The sequence below is a fragment of the Aphelocoma coerulescens genome, chromosome 4 (assembly GCF_041296385.1).
Source record: "Aphelocoma coerulescens isolate FSJ_1873_10779 chromosome 4, UR_Acoe_1.0, whole genome shotgun sequence".
NCBI lineage: Eukaryota > Metazoa > Chordata > Aves > Passeriformes > Corvidae > Aphelocoma > Aphelocoma coerulescens.
Window position 1 is genome coordinate 56,690,279 of NC_091017.1, and position 19,108 is coordinate 56,709,386.

General features: G+C 39.3%; 1 protein-coding gene across 3 annotated transcripts in view; it reads right to left on the reverse strand.

Annotated features, from left to right (window-relative positions):
- Positions 1–7,565: 7,565 nt before the first annotated feature.
- C4H4orf19 (chromosome 4 C4orf19 homolog) overlaps positions 7,566–19,108 on the reverse strand; it is a 40,705-nt gene continuing 29,162 nt past the window's right edge. For 2 of the 3 annotated variants that reach the window (XM_069014302.1, XM_069014301.1), the window contains 2 exons: positions 11,023–11,070; positions 7,566–9,944 (listed from right to left, as the gene is read on the reverse strand). In XM_069014302.1, the coding sequence (XP_068870403.1) occupies positions 9,002–9,944; positions 11,023–11,054 (975 nt within the window). In that variant the 5' untranslated portion in view covers positions 11,055–11,070 and the 3' untranslated portion in view covers positions 7,566–9,001. Of the gene's footprint in view, positions 9,945–11,022; positions 11,071–16,991; positions 17,106–19,108 lie in introns of those variants that run through there. The other variant, XM_069014300.1, reaches the window with a different exon arrangement.

Here is a 19,108-nt window from a genome sequence, read left to right on the forward strand (position 1 = left end):
TGGGTTGGAATGTGAAACTGTCTCTCCTAAGGAAGTAAGTTTCCTGGATGTTTAGTGGTTGTTCAGGGACTCCCACCTGTGCCCTGTAGTTTGAAGTGTGAATCAATTTGTATCTATTAATTTACGGTTTCTGTGCACTTTAGGCTGGTGGTTTTCTTTTCCCTGCTAAGCGAGTAATGCTACTGCTACTGAATAAAGAAGAAGAGTGGTTAAGCCTTGGCTATCTAATATTAATGAACAGCATGTAAGACTTGGACAGATAAAGATGGATTTAGATTTAATTTTTTTCTCAGTGTTTTATGAAATCCTGCATTTTGGGATTTTGTTTGAGGGAGGTTAGGCTCAAAGTACTGACATCTGAAATTCCCACTTCTTGTTGATTTTTTTTTTTTTTTTAAATTCTAAATTTTTTAGGTGTTTTTCCCAGTGGTCGGGGGCCTGCCCTAAGGTGCTGCTGATTTGTTTACTCAAATTTACTCAATTTGATGGTATCTCTTGTTCTGGATGCTCCCTTTCCCTTCTCTGAGGGGGCTAGCTGGTTCTGGAGCTACCTTTGTGCAGAGCTGGAGGGCACCCTGTCAGCCTTGGAGCTGCCTTCCTGGTGGGTTAAGGTCATCTGCTGAGGCAAAACTAATAAAAGGATATGTAAGGAAAAGGAAGCTGAACAGTTTGGGAAAGTAGGAGTCTGTTCCTCTAACTTTCAAAGAAAAGGTAGGAGAGATGCCGTGCCTGTAGTGCTGGAAGCAAGAAGGTGGCAGAAGCCTTCAAACAGACAGTGGCAAGGTCTGAAAGCTCTGTGCTGTTACACAGCTTTGTGCTCCAAATTATCTGTTGCTCCCAAATTATCTGGAGGAAAAGAGTGGGTTGGTGGTATATTTTGCTAGTTTGCTAGAGCCAGTTACGAGGGTAGTGCTTGGCCGTCTGTTTCTGTATGTTAGGCCTTGTGTGGGTCGATGTTGGTCTTTGGCTGAGTAGGCCTGTAGTAACTGAAACACCTCTTAAATTATCTCTGGGCAGCCTCTAGTGCTGTAGAGATGCAATGGCATTGAGTGTAGCTGCAGCTACGATACAGAGGAGGATGTATTAGCAAATGCATTTTTCTGCCAGTGTAACCCCTCAGTTTTATATGTGTAAACCCTCTTGATGCCCCCTTCCCTCATTAGCTGTCCTTTCCTTGCCTATTTTCAGCCAGTCATCCCAGTCCTGTCTCTTCTGGGCTGCAGAGTTGTTAGAAATGCAGCAGAGGCAGGTAGGAGGCACTTGTGCTGCTTTGGCACGATTATGGTGGTGGTCTTGAAATGGTCCTGGGGAACAGAGAGCGTTGGATTCAGTACACTTTTCATAGCTGTAGCATGGAGCAGAACAGCAACAGCGAAACAACTAACAAACCTACCTGGTACCTGATGCAGAGGGGCAGGTTTGGAGAGGCATGGCTGGGGAGGGCAGGTTCAGAGAAGAGGCAGCAATGGGAATGTGAAAGACTTGGGAAGATGGACTGAATAGTAGTGATAGGGCAGAAGCAGTTTGAGCTCTTTGAGCAATTTGTGCTCTTATCTCTGAAATGTTCTGAAAAATTGACTGTTGCTCTGTGGGTAGACATCCAGCTAAATACTCAGGTAATAATATGGTTTGATTTTCATATTGAATAAGGCAGTATTTTGAAATTATCATATTAAAATAGTATTTAACGGTCTTCAATATTGATTTACAGTAAGAATAATTATCCAATAAAAGCAGAAATCTTAGGAGAGCCTTAAAATAGAATACCCTTAATATTTCCCAAATCTTATTTTCAAAGGACTCTACACATATATATGCATAAAGAGACAGGAATGCAATGTTTTCTGTCAGGTGTAAGCAGATTTTGTGTAAAGTAACTGAATTATGTACTTGCTGGCAGCAGAGGGAGCTATGAAGCTTTTATTGATAATTCAAAAAGGTCGGAGTGGGTCAGTGAAAAAAAAAATTTAAACCAAAAAACTTGAAAAAGTCCTAATTTAATGGGAGATCTGAGGTGCCTCATGGGGCTGGGGCACAGCTATGGCTAGTCAGGACCCAGCGACTCAGCCCCTCTCCTGCCTGGAAGTGGCCTGGAAGTAACTGGTGCGGTTATTAAAAGGAACAATGTAAACTTCTCTCTGAGCCAAATTTTTAATCAGAGCAATGAGGAAGAACAGGATCTGTGTGTCGTATGTCAAAACAATAGCAGCATGCATCGCCTGGTAATTAACACTCATGCATGAATCTGGAAAAGTAATTCCCAGTCAGGGTGGAGTATGCATATTCCTTTGTAAGGCTTTTGATAATTTGTCTTGATTTTGATTAATGCTGGATCTCTAGTATGGTTGTTTTTTTGCAGATGCTAATTGGATGAGGTTTTTTTGCAAGTCTACGTAAACAGCAGATTAATGAGTAAAAGGTAACCAAAATCAGACTGGCATTGTTCTGGCAAAGTATGATGTATACTTGTTAGATTAACCCCTGTGTCACTTTTACCTACCAAACTGAAACTGTGGCATTAAAAATCTGTAATATTTCATCTGTTCTGGAGACTGATTCTGGAGAAACTTGTACCACTTCTGGCCACAGCAAAATCTCTTTCTGTAGTGCATCTTGTATTGATACCCTGGTTCAACCCCAGTCAGCAGCCAGGCCCAGGCAGCTGCTTGCTCACTCCTGCACTAATGGGACTGGGGAGAGAATTGCAAGGATAAACACTGGAAAACTCGTGGGCTCAGATAAAGACAGTTTAGTAGGGAAAGCAGAAGCCATGCATACAAGCAAAGCAAAACAAGGAATTAATTGACTGCTTCCCACGGGCAGGCAGGTGTTCAGCCATCCTCGGGAGGGCAGGGCCCCATCACACATAACAGTGACTTGGGAAGACAAACGCCATCACCCCAAACGTCTCACAGTGGCCATGACGTTCTGTGGTGTGGAATATCCCTTTGGTCAGTTCAGGCCACCTGTCTCAGCTCTGCTCCCTCCCAGTTTCTTTCGTGTACCTCCCCACTGGCAGAACATGAGACAAGAAAAAGAAGTCCTTGACTTAGGATAAACACGACTTCCCCAAAAACCCAAAGTATCAGTGTGTTGTCAACGCCATTCTTGCTCTGAATCCAAAGCACAGCACTTTAACAGCCACCGAGAAGAAATCAACTCTATCCCAGAGGAAAGCAGGACAATTGAAATTAAGGACATTTGTGTGGATTTTTTTTTTCTGAAGATTTTATGAAAAAGCTAATCTGAGGAATGCCCCTAAAATATTTAATATTTTATTTCTGGAAGAGGATGTCAAGTAAGAACTAAAGGGATGTGAGATGGAAACACCCTAGGTTATTATTTCTTGGCCAGATTCCTATGGTTTGTCCTCAAATAAGTAAACAGAATTTTAATCTCATTCATACATTCATTTTTCTCTGTAGTTGTCTTGCCTTTGTGACTTACCTTCCTTTAATTTTGCATAAGTCCAGGTAAATTACTTGGTACTGGCTCCAAGTATTAAGAGCAGGGAGGGGATAGGATGTATGATCACAGGTTATTGAAAATCAGGCCATGCTTGAGGTTAAGGTGAATAGCTGAGGGTGTTGCCTTTCTCCTTTCTGCTTCTGCACCCTCATAATAATCAAGCTAATCTCTAGCTCAGAATAAACAGAAGGGAGCTTAATGAGCAAATAAATGAGTTAAACTGCTGTCTTCATGTGACATGGTTTTATTGTGGGGTTGGTTGAGTATTTAAGTTGTCTTCAGCCTGACGTAATACTGGGAGGCTGTATTTCCTGAAAGACTTCTGGGGTTTTTTGTTTTGTTAAAGAATGAAAGGTTGTTAGTATATAGTAACTGAACCATGAATTAAAGCAAAAACCTGTTAAATCCTGTTTATAATAATTTCTGTCAAGTTTCAGAGCAAAGAATGATGTAACTTCGATAGCTTTGTTAACAGTCATTGTGAGGTGACTGCTTAGGATGTGTACTACAACAACTGGATTAGAAACAAAATCAAGAGAGGCAATGTTTTTCCTGCTTCTTTGAGAGAATCCTGCTTTCCAAACTAAGTTGTACAAGGGAATATTTATTTTCTCTGACTAAAAGAGAAAGAAGTAGGGAGTGGGGGAGTAGCTACATGTAATAAATTCTGTTGTGAAATTGGACTAAATAATGTAAAAAAAGTTAAAATGGCATTTAACAATAAAACACTTAAAAAGTTATTGCTGCTTATGTTAAAGCATTAAATTGTTATAATATTTTCAATTTTTATTATAGAGTCCAAGATACACATTTAGAATCTTCAAAACTTTTAACAGTTCATAGTTTGAAACTGAAAAATCCCAAAGCAGGTAGGACAGAATTTGCAGAAGTGGTCGGCAGTAGTGCCATTTTAGGGGCAGGCAGTATTTCCTGTTTTCTTTTTACTTGACTAGTTCAGTTCAAGGATTGTTTGATCTGGAGTTTAGGATTGTGAAGGTTCAAAATGAAGGAAAACTTAAAAACAAACCTCCCTGGGATGTCAAGTAAAATTGTTAATGGAGAAGGGAGTCCTAAGACTCATGTCTCTCGTAGTGTATGTGAATGCATGAAATTTGAAAAGCCAGGGAACAAGGTGAGGAGCTTCTGTTTTATTTTCATGATGGTAAGGAAAAAAAAGTCTCTGCCAAGGGCATTTCATGTTGGAAAGACCAATGAAAAAAATTTTAATCTGCTTCTAACAATTACTCTTAAACATTTTGTGATATCTGTATTCTAAAATGTAGGACCCAATGTCTGAAAGCAAGTTTTATCAACAGAATTGTTTAAAAATAAATTAGTTTTTAATGTAGAATGACTTTCATAAATTAACTTCCTTGTGTATTCAGCATGTTGAAGAAGTTTTAATACATTTAATTTTGAAGTGATGCTCTTGTGCAATTTAGTGGATTCCAATTTCTGTCTACATGCAAGGAGAGATACCAAAATTCCAGAGAGATAATCTATTAAGATTCATTGTTTCAATGTAATTAAAATGTATAATATAGGCATTTGAATAAATACATCAAATACCATATACACAGACCTTAATAAATGTTGAGGTATTATATTCTCATTTAGCAAAAATGAGATACATTGGTAAGAATTAATCTTCTGGAAAACTAAATCACATTTAGGAAATTGAAACTATAAATACAGCATAAGGTCAAGATTAATTTTTAAAATTTTATTTCCAAGTCAGTGTTTCTTGTTTCACCCTTCAAATGATGATAAAAATGGTATTTTACTTAAACAATCAAATCTGAAATATCTTTTAGAAAATAAGACTTTCTATTTTTGAATTTCAATTTTTAATGGGAAGTCTCCATGGTAACACTTGCCCAGACAATTACCTTCATTCTTTAAAAGGGAAGGAAAACCCTCTATCTTTGTGGAATTTATTTATTTCCAGGTTCCTGCTTGCTTGTTAGAACTTTGCTGAGCTGAAGAATGCTGCAGTGTCAGGTTTTGGGTTCTTACTCTTGCTGCATTTTCTCTAGGAAATAATTAACTTCCTTGAGGGCGGACTGGGCTGTTTTCCACTCCTGTTGTCATATGTGGAATCTCGGCAGTGATCTGAATGTTTTTAATAATCCAGGGTTTACCTACTGCTAAATGAGAAGTGCTAAACTTAGTCTTCCTCAGTGTCTCTTTGATTATCTATGAAAGATTGCAAATTCCCTTTAAATTGTGTTACTGACTTTGAAGACTATCAAGTAAAACATGAGTTTCCAAGATGCAAAAGCTTTCATAGAAATACCAACTCTTATCATAGTTTCCCATCCTATTGCCTGTTCTTTATTGCTGCGTATGTCTTCATACTCACCTATAAAGGATTACATCAAGTACAGGAACATTAATAATAATAGATATTGGCCAACCAGCTCCCATAGTAATTCCTTTTGTATCAAAGGAAAACAGAAAGATTTAAATGATACTTCATAAGTGACCCCTCTGAATATAGGAAACATAGTTGCTTGGTAGCTGAAGTTACAGTGTCTATGTGTCTTAAAAAAATGTGTAGTTTTTGAGAGAAGTCTTAAAATACAGGTTACTCATGCTTCTAGTAACATTTTTTCTCTGTGATTTTCTGTTTTCTCAAGTTACTGAATTTTACTCTCAGAATTGCCTGAGCAAAATGGATTCTTCAAGCTGGCAGTGTTTGTGTTTATTTGAATCAACATCTGAAGGACTGAGTAAGATTTTGTTCTCACATGATTATTTAAAATCTGATTTTTATGGGGGAAATTGAGTGTGGCACTTAAAAATTATTTCTCAAATAAATGATTCTTTCACATTTATTGTGAAAATTGTACTGTAGTCTGAAAAATGGCTAAGAATTCCTGACACTCAGCAGCATCATGGTAGAGTTGAAGGTATATAAACACATATGTAAATATAAAATGCATACAAATGGTTTTTTTTGGTCTTTTTTTTTTTTTTTTTTAAATTTGAAAACTACACTGGGCTTTTTTGCTTTTTTACATAGCAGATAAGAGAAGTCTGCATGTTGGTGTTACCTCATAGGTTTATTTTATGGAAGCTTTCCATTTGATGTAGGTTTGAAATATGCTGATGCTCAACTTTTTTTTTTTTTCTTTTTCTTTTTTTTTTTTTTGTGTGTGTGAGAGAACACTGACCACTTATTTCCATTGCAGAGAATAGACTTGCTTTATGCTGGGTTTTCCCTCTTGTATTTATGACAATGAGAACTTGGGCTGCAAGGCATGTACTCTCTGTGGCTCATCTGCTCCCTTGCAGAGCGTTTCAGCCTGGTGGCCCATGGTTGCAGGCAGTTGCCCGTAGAAGAGTTGCCTGGTTTGGGTTGTCCAGGTTGGGTCTGACCAGGGGCTCTCCTCTAATATGTTTAAATGCTTGGGGAGCAAGGTGATAAACTTGCTGTGATTTGCACTTGAAGTTTGAGCTGGAGCTCAGGTTAGAAAAATCTGATTTGAGTGGATATTGAAAAAATAAGTTTTCTGGGGTGTTTGTTGCATTTCTTTCTTTAACATCTTTTTTACTTGAATTGTTTTTCATGGTTCATGTCATGGTGCAGCAAGGGGCTGCTGGCTCCCTGGGGCTGGGATGTGGGGAGTAGTGGGGACTCCCTGGGGGTAGCAGGGCTGGATCCCACATCCAGAGTCTGTCCCGCTGCCCCAGTCAGGGCATGGGGCAGCCGAGAGCACCAGGACAGCCCCAGCACAAGTATCTCCAGTGGGGCCATGGCCAGGCTGGCAGGGTCCGGCCCCCCTGGAGGTAAATGGGATCCGGGGCCCCAGGCAGGGCAGGGGGAGCCCTGGGGTGGTGGGCAGGGACAGTCAGGGCTGGTGACACTCTCAGCGTAACTCGTTAGTGGCACTGTGCTGACACTCTTTCACTGACTTTCAGTATTGTAGTAATCTTTGAAAGACAAATGAGTACGTAAAGCTTGTATGCACTTATGAAAAGGCTTAGAAGGACCTATTAAAATAGGAAAGTGGTAGAGAAATCAACAGTACTACAATACTTTAAAGTCATATAAAGCTTTTTTATTTTACAGATACAATGTTGTGACTCCTGCCTGTAGCTGAATATAGTTCTCTAGAAGCTGAGACTTTAGGTTGTTTTAATTGCTCCTAGGAGTATCATTATTGTTTTGAGAAATTGAAATCAGCATATACTGTAGGTAAATACATTTTTAGTGCTTCTCATGTATCTAATGAGGGCTCTATCTTACTGAACTTCTTTAATGTAACTTTTATATTCAGAAAATGCATAAAGTACAAAAGCCAACAGATAATTTTTAATATGGTTAAAAAATTTATTAGGAGTTTATAACAAAAACTTGGAAACCACAAAATTTCAGTATAAAATGTCAAGCACTTTCTATTTTAACCATCCTTTTGCTGAACTGGCAGCGCCAAATTGGTCTCTACCTCCTTTTTTTTCTCCCATTAGAAATGCAGTCCCTCCAGGAAAGCAACTATTTTCAGGTTTTATGCTTAATCCAACTTGGAAGCTCAATCCCTTTCCTGCTGTAGATTTAGGGACTACAGCAGAGCCAAGGAGGGGTCCCCATTGACTCTTGCTGTTTTTGTATAAACAAAACACATCTTACTGGGGATATTTGAGACATAACCTGTTTGAAAACTGTATTGTTAAGACAAGTGACGCGTGCCTGGAAAATTAAGTGGAGTTCAGAGGTTTCAGGATGTAGTTTTACAACAGTTTTAATCCATCCAGACTGGTAGGGGCTGAGTTTTGGTATCTCTCTGGCCTCTCTGATAGTGTGTGTGCAATTCTTACGTGAGCTACTTCAGCACATTAAACCAACAGAGAGTTGTCCACTCTCTTGGGTTTGGCTGGGCTTCTGCTGTTTTAAGGAACTGAAACAGCTACACTTGGGGTACCAAACACAGTTGAGGCGAGGTGTGAGGGGAGAAATGATGTTATTCTAATGCCAGGTACATGTGCACAGATTCAGGCTTAATCCATAATGGAACCATTAGCCATGGTAAAGTTCAATCCAAGCTACCTTCCCTGTTTCATGCTTCAGTAGATCATAGAATTTTGGCTCATTTATGTATCTTTTTTTCCGCTAATGATGAAAATCTGTGCTTTCTAACTCCATGGCTTCAATAGACCTGTTTTAAGTAATGGAAGTTTTGTGAGCCTGGAACATGCAATGTGCACAGACCCTCATGAGGAAACAAAGGAAACACTTGGATGAGTCCAGATGAGGTGGGTGTACAACTGAATACTCTGTGTGGAAGAAATGATGCTTTTCCCTCCTGTTTGGGCCCACAGAGAAGAGTATTACCATTAGCCAAGGGACCACCTCTGTACCTCAGGCAGTAGAAATTAAAAGGCTGTATAAAACAGCTGAAGGGACAGAGGTTTAGTCCCAACTCCTTTTATATATGCTGTTCGTAACAGCTCTCCACTTGTGCTGTGCATCTGTTCATATAGATCCAGAAATGACCTCTGGATCTTACCCAGTGTATTAGAAAGAAACCATCTAGTACTCGTCATCATCTTCCAGGTCTTCTCCTGCTGTTGCTGCTTCCAGTGCAGCCAGAGCTGCTGCAACTTCTGCATCTTCCTCCTCAATTCCTCCATTGAAATCTTTATGGTTGGTGTGTGTGGGTGCCTGTGTGACTTTGGTAACAGCCACTGCAGTGATACCACCAGTAAGCATCTCGCTCAGACTTTCAGAGTCAGTTTTAAAAGGTTCAATACTGCTCTCTTTCACAGACAAAGGTGGGGTTACACAAAGGCCCTGGTCCTGTATTGCTGAAGCACCATTGTTTTGGTCTGAATGTGCACAGTTGACTGAAAAGCTGTCTTTTTCAACATAGTTCCCAGTTTGATTGCCATTTAGGGGATAATCAATATCTGGCAGTCTTACGGCATTGTTTTCTGTCTCCAATATTGAGTTTCCTTTGAGAAAGATGCTGTCTTCTGCAGACTGGGAGTCTGGAATGCTGTTAGGCACATTGCTGGCTGCCTTAGTGTGACTGCCTGTCTCTAGGTCAGTTTCTTGTCCAGACCTGTTTGATTTGGTGTAAAAGTCTCTGTTGCTGGCTGAAGAAACCTCTGACTGGCTGGAGATTCCCTTTTCACTGGTTTCTTTTGCTGGGTTTGTGTTGGGGTTGAGCATGGAGTGCTCAGCACAGGAGTTGCCACCATTGACTGCAACATCAAACTTTGCAGAACACTTCACAAGGCCATCCTCTTGAGAATCATTGCCTCTGTGATTCCAGAGAGTTTCTGTTGCACTGTTTACTGGATTTTTATTTTCTGTTTTGTTTGGCTCATCCTTCTGGAGTTCATTTTTGGGTTCTTCATTTTCACTATTCTCTTTAAATTTGGATTTATTGCTGCCTTGTTCATTATGTTTGTAGCTGTTTACTTCATGGATACATCCAGATGATTGTACTTCTTCTGGATCAAAAATATAGCTGAGTAAGGAAAATTTGTAAAGGAAATGTTACTTATGATGTTAGTCAATATAATTACAAAAAAAGATTAAGCTTCATTTTTAAGCTGAAGGTCTTGAGGAACGAGTGTCACTGAACTTTACCTTGGGTCCTGAGAATGAGTTAAACCAGGTGGAAATGCTGAACTATGCTGTTGGCTGCTGTTTCCCAGGACTGATCGTAACTAACCCCTGTAGTGAGATTCACCAGGAGGATGTTGGAGAACTGTGTGCTGGTTGTTGCTTGTTTCCAGCCTTATGTTTTGTTTTCTCTGGGGATCTGATTAGCCAATGAGTAGTCATCACATGGATTGTTAATTAATATTGTTAATTAATATCATGTCGTTTCTAAAATATCTCCCATTTTCCTGATGTTCTTCCTTCAAGTCTTTTGTTACTTTCTCTTTTTTTTCTTTTCCCTCCTGATTTGTTTTCTTTCTCTTGCTCTATTGTTTCCTAGACTTATCTCTTCCGGGCCTCTTTCTTTTCTTTGTCTTCCTTTTTTCTCTCACATTTTCTCCCCACTTCCTTACCTGTTCTACAGAAGTGGCCAAGGGAAGGAGTAACCCTCAAGTGGGGCTGAAATGTGGTCTTTATAAAACTAGGTAGTCCTCCTCTCTAGGGAGACTTTTAATATGGGAATTCTCCCCCCAACTAACTACATTTAAAAGCTATGATGAAAGCAAGGAACTGTAGTTCATTTTCATTGCTTGGGAGAGAGGGAGGATCTGACAAAGTGTTCTTTGTTTCAGCAGCTGCTAGTTCTGCTGAATTGAGGGAAGCTCATGCTACCTAAATGAGAAAAAACTTTACTAAAGAAGAGTTTTCAATGCAACACAATTCCTTTTGTGAGGTAGGAGTTATAGAAATGGACCTTAATTACAGTAAATCAAAAGGACATTCATAGGAAATCAGTATGCCTATGCTTAAAAATGCTGTAAACTTTGAGAAAACTCCAACCTTTTACAGTGGCTAATTAAAGCAACAGGTGAAGGGGAGCACAGACACATGGTTTAATACTTGTCTTTTATTCCATCTAAGCAACTCTTGTTCTATTGTACCTTTGTATCATTTTGCAGCACTTGCACCCCATCTGGATTTTCTTTAATCTGAAAAGAGAGAAAGGAAAGGCAAGGGAGAGACAGTGAGTGAAGCATTATGAAATTAATATATGAGCAATTACATTGAAAATGATGCTCATGTTTAGAAGGGTTTTGTTAGCTAAAAAGAAAGATATCTACACAGGAATGGATGGAGTACTGTTCAAGGTCTTTGTAGGTTGTTGTCTTGCATTGGCAATGGTCTTTAAATGGGAAAAATCTGGGGAAGAATTTCACAATTCTTAGGTAGTGGTGTTCTCCCAGAATAGTTTCGTAAGCAATTTTATGATTTGGAGAATTCTAAGTCAGTGTTTTGGGTGTGGGTTGTTGGTTTGTTGTTTGGTTGGGCATTTTTTTTCTGTATTTTTTTCCACTTGGTACCTATTGGTGAAGTTCTCTACCATGGATTTGCCCGGCTGTTTTTTGAAATGGTGAACTGCTAGCATCTACCACATCCTTTATTCAGTACTTCCACAGACCAGCCTTGCCTGTGTGAAGAATCACCTGCTTTTGTTTGATTTGAGCCTGTTTTTACTGGTAGTATTTGGTGCCTTGTAGTTCTTGTATTAGAAGAGGTAGTGACCATCACGTCCAGTTGTCACCATAGCAGAGGTCCTGTACTGTCCCTTCAGTGCTCATCTATTTCAATGTTGCCCATACTGCCATTCTTTCATGCCTATGAACTGTCCTTGTGGTGTTCTCTGAGTCTTTTTGCATTTTAACATCCTATCCAAATAAAGTGTGGGAACTACAATGGCAGAGTTCTCAAGGTGTTTGAAACCTGAAAGAAGCAGGTTTATTCTTCCCTAATATCTTCTTGTTTCTATTCACTTGACCCTGTGACAGCTACTGAACACTGAGGTGACATTTTTGTGGAACTATCTCTTAGTGAGGCACAGACAAGTTCCTGGGATGGGCATTTTATTATAAGCAGGATGTTGCACCTCCATTTCACGACAGTAAAATTCCAGAGTTTGACTAGAACTAGCAGACTGTGTTTTGCTACACCATTGCCTGACCCGGTGAGATGCTAAGAACTATTATATGGTTCTTATACTGAAGTCTTTTATTATGAGAAGAAATGGTTTGCTAATTTGGACCCTTGAGAACTTTCCTGTTCTGAACCTAAACTGAAGTCCCAGATCTGAACATCCAAAATCCTTAAAACACCCAATATTCTTTATGGGTGGTGGCTATCTTATTTCAAGTTAATAAGTCAGAGCAGGTTATTTAATATGTTTTGTCCATTGTTATTCAGGCCCTTTCTTTTTCTCTGAGATACTCTACAACCTTGCATACTTTTGTCAATGCCTAAGGACAGTGGCTCACTTCCCATAAAACAGAAGTTGATGAAGCAAGGTTGGGGTATTTTCTGGAGTAATTTATTTACAAAACATCCAAGGAAAGTCGTATTGATTTATTCTTCTCAGGTATGATCTGAACTGCAAAGTGGCAATTACGGTAGTAGAAATGTAAATCAAAACATTTCCCCTCTAAAATCTGACTACATCTGGTGTTAGCATGGAACTAAATACCTGATGTCAGACCTCTCATTCTTGGAGCCTCTAGGGGTCTACAGTCATTCAGCAGCTGGTTTTAGCCTAGGGTATAGCTGCTCATACCTATGCTTTGTGTCTTTGTGTACACATGAGCTGTTCTGGAGCAGAAATTACTATCAGGAGTAGCCAGCTTGATGTAGTTCAGTGCTTGTTGGGATGGCTTTTCAGCCAGCTGCTTTGCTTCCTTTCTCTTGGTGCTGCTTCTCTCCCTGAAATGCAGTCTCCCTTCCACATCTCTGCTGATCTTGTACTGTGTGTTCTCACCCTATATACCATAGGAACATCAGAGCAGGAATTCTGGTACAGGGTTTTTCATCTGAAAAGGATTGCCCACTGAAATGCCCACACAGCCTTTGGCTTGGCTTTAAAATTTATAGGTTTGGTGAACCCAGTTCTAATTTGTATGTAGACCAGCTCTGACAATAGATGTTACTTCTATCTAAGAGTAAGCACTTCAAGTCAGGGTGCTTCTGCTTAGAGTTTTATCTGACAGATTTCCTACTCAGTGATTTTATTTACAAGTTTTGTGATTTTTCAAAAGCATAAAATATTGCTTGTAGGTTTTAAGCATTGGGAAGTCCTAATTGCTAGCCTTTATTCTGTTGTAAAAACATTTATGATCATCATAGAAGGCAATTATAAATTGAAATTACTGTTGTTTGCAAAGAAAACACTTTCCGGTTTTTTGGTGGTTGGTTTTTTTTGTTTGTTTGATTTTGGTTTTTTTTTTTTTATTTTATTTTGCCTTTTTTAAAAATTATTATTATTATTTTTTATTACAGCTGCTGTTGGAATTATCTCTGCAGCTACTGCATTAAGCTTTCCCACTAATAAGTTAAAACTGAATCTGTTCTCTGGCATGAATAAACTACTACATATGGAAAACAGTGTTATGCTGTGTTATCTTATGAATTATTTCACATCCCTGAAACAGGAATATAGTTTTACAATGTCACTGTCTGAACACTGGCTTTTTTTTTTCCTTGCCCTTTCATTTATAATGATCTTTCAAGTCAGGCTGCAAAATAATTCTGGGGAACAAATTGCTTTTATAGCATGAAAAGGCATGCTTTAATCCTACTTATCTTGTTTTAGGTACCTAGCTCTAAAGACTTGTGTGACTTGTATTGTGTGATGTTCATAGTTGCATTAATGGATAAATAGTACTAAAAAGCTGCTGTCTGGAGCAGTTTGAATCAAGCAAGTGCTACAGACTTGAAACAAAAGAGCAATAGAAATTTCAAACAATGGATGATAATATGTTAACTGATACTGAATTTAGAAACATTGCATCCGTATGAAGTGTTTACTCTGTCAGATACTCCATGCTGCTAAATTGATTCGATAAGTTCAGATAAACATGACATGATGTGGAATGCTCTCTTGTAGAACACTTTGGGGGCTATTTTCCCTACGAGAAATGGCTACCTATCCAAAGTAGCAGTAAAATCCTTGGCCTTAACATTCAGATTCTCAGAATTCAGATTAAACTGCCATAAATCCTAGATAGTATTCTTTCTTGACCGTGAAGTTTCTGAAGGCCTGTAAATGTCTGTCACTAGTTATTATGTGGTTACTTAATCCTGAACACTAATACATCAACCGGCATTAAACCTCTGCAAAAATGTGAAATAGAGATTTTTTTAAAAGTTTTTTAAGGTGTGGACTGGGACACTTGGAGCATTTTCAGGAGTGAGGTGGAGCTGTTGAGGTGAAAGGAATAAGGAAGCCTAGAACTAAATTTTTTTACTCTCCCAAATTTTGAACTTGAATTTTTCAGCTTTTAGTAGCTGCTGAATCTCCTAAAGTGTGTCTCTGTGGAGGAGCTTGTACTGGTTTCTACAAAGTAATCAGATTCTTGCAACATGACAGTGTAGAATAGCCTCTGCATATTCAGTATCAGTGCTTGTTTCATTTAAAGTTAGGACACTTTTCTTCAGTGAAAGAGATGGAAGAGGCCCAGCTTTGTTTGTTTGCCCCAGCCACCCCAGCAGACATTCAGCTGACCATGTAAAAGATAGTCTAGATATAATACCCCTGCCATATATTAAGTGTTCACAGAGACACCAGGAAGACTTGATGTTATGAAAGACTGACTTTCTTCCTTTAAAGCAATATGATACAGAAGAGCAACTTTAAAAAGAAAAAGTTGGAAAAAAACTGCACAATGGAAGGCGGTAGTAATTAGTTTGAGGAGAGCAGGACACAAATCCCATCAGTAAAACAAATGCTGAGAAAGGAGCGGTTGTTAAATACATTTATGGTGGTATCTGCTAAGAGAATGAGATGGGACTTTCCCTGAAAGTGTGAGACCCTGGTGAAGATAACAAGAATAATGTCTGACTCCAAACCCACAATCTTGTGTTTCAAGCCACAGCATGCTTTAAGAGAAGTATGCTTTTCTTTGTCGGATTTGAGAAACACAAGGTTAAATTACATATTATTTAAATTACATAATAACATAGCCCATATTGTCTATTAAAACTGTGATTGTGTTATGAGTAAACAAAAGATAAACAAGAGATAATGTCATGGAAAGGGAAGAAGAAATATTTTTGAGTCATAAAAATGGTTTGGCACCTTTCTCAATATTCTTGGAAGTTTACATGGAAACAGAAAAAGGTCAGTCTTATTTTTGTTCATGGTGTATTTTTTCTTCTGTCCTTATTTTTATTTTAAATTATTTTTAGACACCACCAGGAGGAGAGGCAGAAAGCTGAGGGAGACCATATTAAAATAGCTTCTGTAGTAGATCTCAAACAGACAAACTCTGACAACTCTGACTTTGGATCATTAATTTTAACCCAGTTTTTGTTTGTTTGTTTGTTTGTTTTGTTTTTTTTTTTTTTTAGTTTGTTTTGTGGAGTTTTCATCCCACACACCCTGATGCTTCTGTTGTTTGGCTTTTCACTCTCCTCCATTCTTTCCCACTCTAGATTACCTTAGCAAGTAAGGAGCTTTTTCCTACATGGGTATTATCTAGGCTGATGACCCTGAATGATGTATCTCCCAGGGGCCTGAGGTACCCCTTTCTGATGACTTTTTCCAGTAGAGGCACCTTTCAGACTTGATCCTGCCAGTGTCTTCACCATCAGTTCGCTGTGTTTTGCACTCCTTCATGAAACCTGTCCATTCTGAGGATACTGCCCATAGCTACCAGTCTCTTTGCAATGGATAGAAATCCTTGTTCATCAAAATTAAGCCTGTCTGCCTCACTAGTAACACAAACACAATTTACTTTGTCGATGTGTTTTTGCTAACAAGGTCTTACATAGATGCCAAATGCTAACCAGCTAGGAGACATATGCACAGAAGCAAGTGTGGGAAGAGAAAGTGTTTGCATAGAAATATGTGCAGAGGAAATATGGAGAATGTGGGGTGGGAATAATCTTAGCTCTAGCACCTGAAAAGCTTCTCCGAACAGGAGGTGCAGTTTGCCTTCTGTGGTAAGTAGGTATTCACCCCTCTCAGAAGATTTCAGAGACTGTCCTCAGCATGTGCTAGGTCTGAGAAAGGGTCAGATGTGCCTAGGCTGGAGGAAAGGAGTGCAATGTCCATGCTCATTGCAGGGCGGGTGGACGAGATGGCCTTTGAACTCCCTTTGAACCCAAACCATTCTACGAGTCTATGTGTTACTGAGGCGTGGAGGCAGAGGAATAACTGATCTGGATGACAGATAATATAAAAGAAGCACAGGAAAACTGTAGGAGGGTGTTAGAGTTGAGAAGAACTATATTTAGAAATTTAGAAAACTAGTAAACATACAGTAGGAAAAATTACCAGCCCATGCTAGAGGGGGAGAGAGAATAACAGGGAAAATCTTGTAAAGGAAAAAAGACGAGGAACATAACTTAGCCACACACTGTGCAGGCCAATCACTACTGTTGCACGAATATTATCTGTAAGAACAGATGTAAAATACAGAGAACGCTTCAAATCCTGTGGGTTTTTTCCTGACCTTAGTCACTGTTTTGAGGCCAGAGGGCCTCAGAACAGGTATAGGCTTGGGGAGCAGGGGAACCCAAAACATTCTGGGCCCAGAATTATCTGAACAACATGATCTACTTGAAAATGTCCCTGCTCATTGCAGGGGGCATGGGCTAGGTGACCTTTAAGGATCTCTTCCAACCCAAACTATTCTATTATTCTATCATGATCTGTGGAGAATACAGTCTGTGCTCAAAGCTTCACTTAGACCAATACTTAGAGCTGGACTGAAATCTAATTTCATTTTTCCTGACTGAATCTTAATCTGGAAATTTATTTTAAGTGTGCTTCAGGGAATAACTCAATTGACATATATAATTTAAAACAAATGAACTACACTGAGGAAATACTGTAATATGATCCCTTATAGGAAGCAGATCCCACCTCATAGGCTATTATAGTCTGTTTTTTGCTAGCTGAATTGACTTCAGTCTTTTTGTTCACACTTTCTTAACATGCAGCACTGAGGTGTTGTTCCTGTGCTTCAGCTGTCTTGCAGACCAGCCCTGGTGAGATATCTGGCTGTGCCATCCTGCTGACAGAGTATGACCTGCAGTCCTTGCTATCTGTGCTGCTCTGCAAGAAAAGAAAACTGTGCAAGTGCTTTTTCTGCTGCAGTTTACTCTCCTGTTTTGAGGGAGACAGGCTCTATATTTGGGAATAAGGAGTGTCAGTGTCTGCCAGAAAGAGCCTTATGCTATCCTGCCAGCCCAAAGTTATTGCTGAGGTTATTGTTGCTTGTCCTATTTTTCTTTATTTTACAGAGCTGAGCAGCTGTACAGGTCTACCAGCCATTTTTGTTTTCCACTGAGAATATTATTTGCCCACTGAACAGCTTGCATGCATTTCTAGTACAGCTAACTGTGAAGACAGAAGAAGTCGACACAGAGAGATTCATCAAAAACTCATGTAAAACTTCTTGAGCCACAGCCTGACTACAGTGGTGACTTAGAGCTGTCAGTTTTGGATGTTTGACTCCATTGCCACTCTCTGCTTGTTTCTTTTCAAACGGAACCCCCTGTTTTTAACAGATAAATATGATCATTGCTTCAATGCAAATAATTCTTACCCTGTCATCAGTTGTTAAGACTGAGAATGTATTTTTCTAAAGTGATTTGTTCCCTTTCTCCCTGGCCAAGCTGAATCAAGCCCATGGATTGTACATTGTTCAAGGTGGCCCGATTCTTTGCATTTTCATGACTAAAGTGTCAGACTTCTGGGTGATATTGCACACGGACACGGTGTACAGACAATGGCTATTTATTTCAGTGAGGGAAGAATTTGATGTGTTTTGTGTACTATTCAAGACACGAAGTTGATGTTGGTTTTGTGTGTGGGATTTAGTGATATAATTTAGGCTTCTTCCCAGTAAAGCCATGAAACTGATTTAGACTTGTAGTTTTTTCAAGGGAGAAAACTGGCTTTAATCAGTCCAGTTGTCAAAATCTGGAGGGTCTCATTGGTCAGAAGCATGTGTTGCTTGTTATCTGGAAACTTAAAGAACTCTCATAGTTATGGTCTCATAAATTTGGATACTTTGTGTTCTGACATAGACTAGTTTTTTCATTACTGAGGAAGTCAGTCTGATGTCACAAAATGGTTTTGCTTCATCACGGTAATATATAGCAGGATGGCTAAATCCTTAAATGACAAAGCTAAGTGAGCAGTCATAGCAAGGGGCAAAGCAAACCAAGCAAAACTTCAAACAGAATTGTTTCTAATTAGCAGAACCCCACACTTTTCAGGAGATTAAAGAGCAATGTGATTTGAAGATTCAGAGGGTTGGAGGACCTCCCCTCTGAAGACATGCTGTGAAAGCTGGAGTTGTTCAGCCTGGAGAAGTGAAAGCTCTGGGGAGACCTTGTTGTGGCCTTCCAGTACTTAAAGGGGGCTTAGAATGGAGGAGAGCAACTTTTTACATGGGTAGATAGCAATGGGAAAAGGCAGAATGGTTTTTGCACTGAAACAGGAGAAATTTAGATGAGATGTTGGGAAGAAATTCTTTACCCAGAGAGTAGTGAGGCACTGGAACAGGTTGCCCAGACAAGATGTGGATGTCCCATTCCACAAAGTATTCATGGCCAGGTTGGATGGAGTCCTGAGCAACCTGATCTAGTGGGTGGCATCCCTGCCCCTGGCACAGGGATTGCAACCAGACAGTCTTTAAGGTCCCTTCCAAATCAAGCCTTTCTATGATTATATGAATATCAAATACCCAAATAACAAACACTATACTTGCCTGATGAACCATCAATATGGCATCAGCTAATCCCCAAAGTATGGCCCACTCACCAAATAACCAGTGGGAGTATGCTATCATGATTTTAACCTGTATTTGTGTTGTGTCATCTGAAAAGGTATGCATATATTAAGTGTTTATCCAGGAAATTTGCAATAGTAATAGTTGACAAAAATGTGCGGTTACTATGATCTTTGTTCCAGGATCACAACAGTAGCAGTCTACACTAATTGCCATGGGCATAAAATAGTACTATAATATA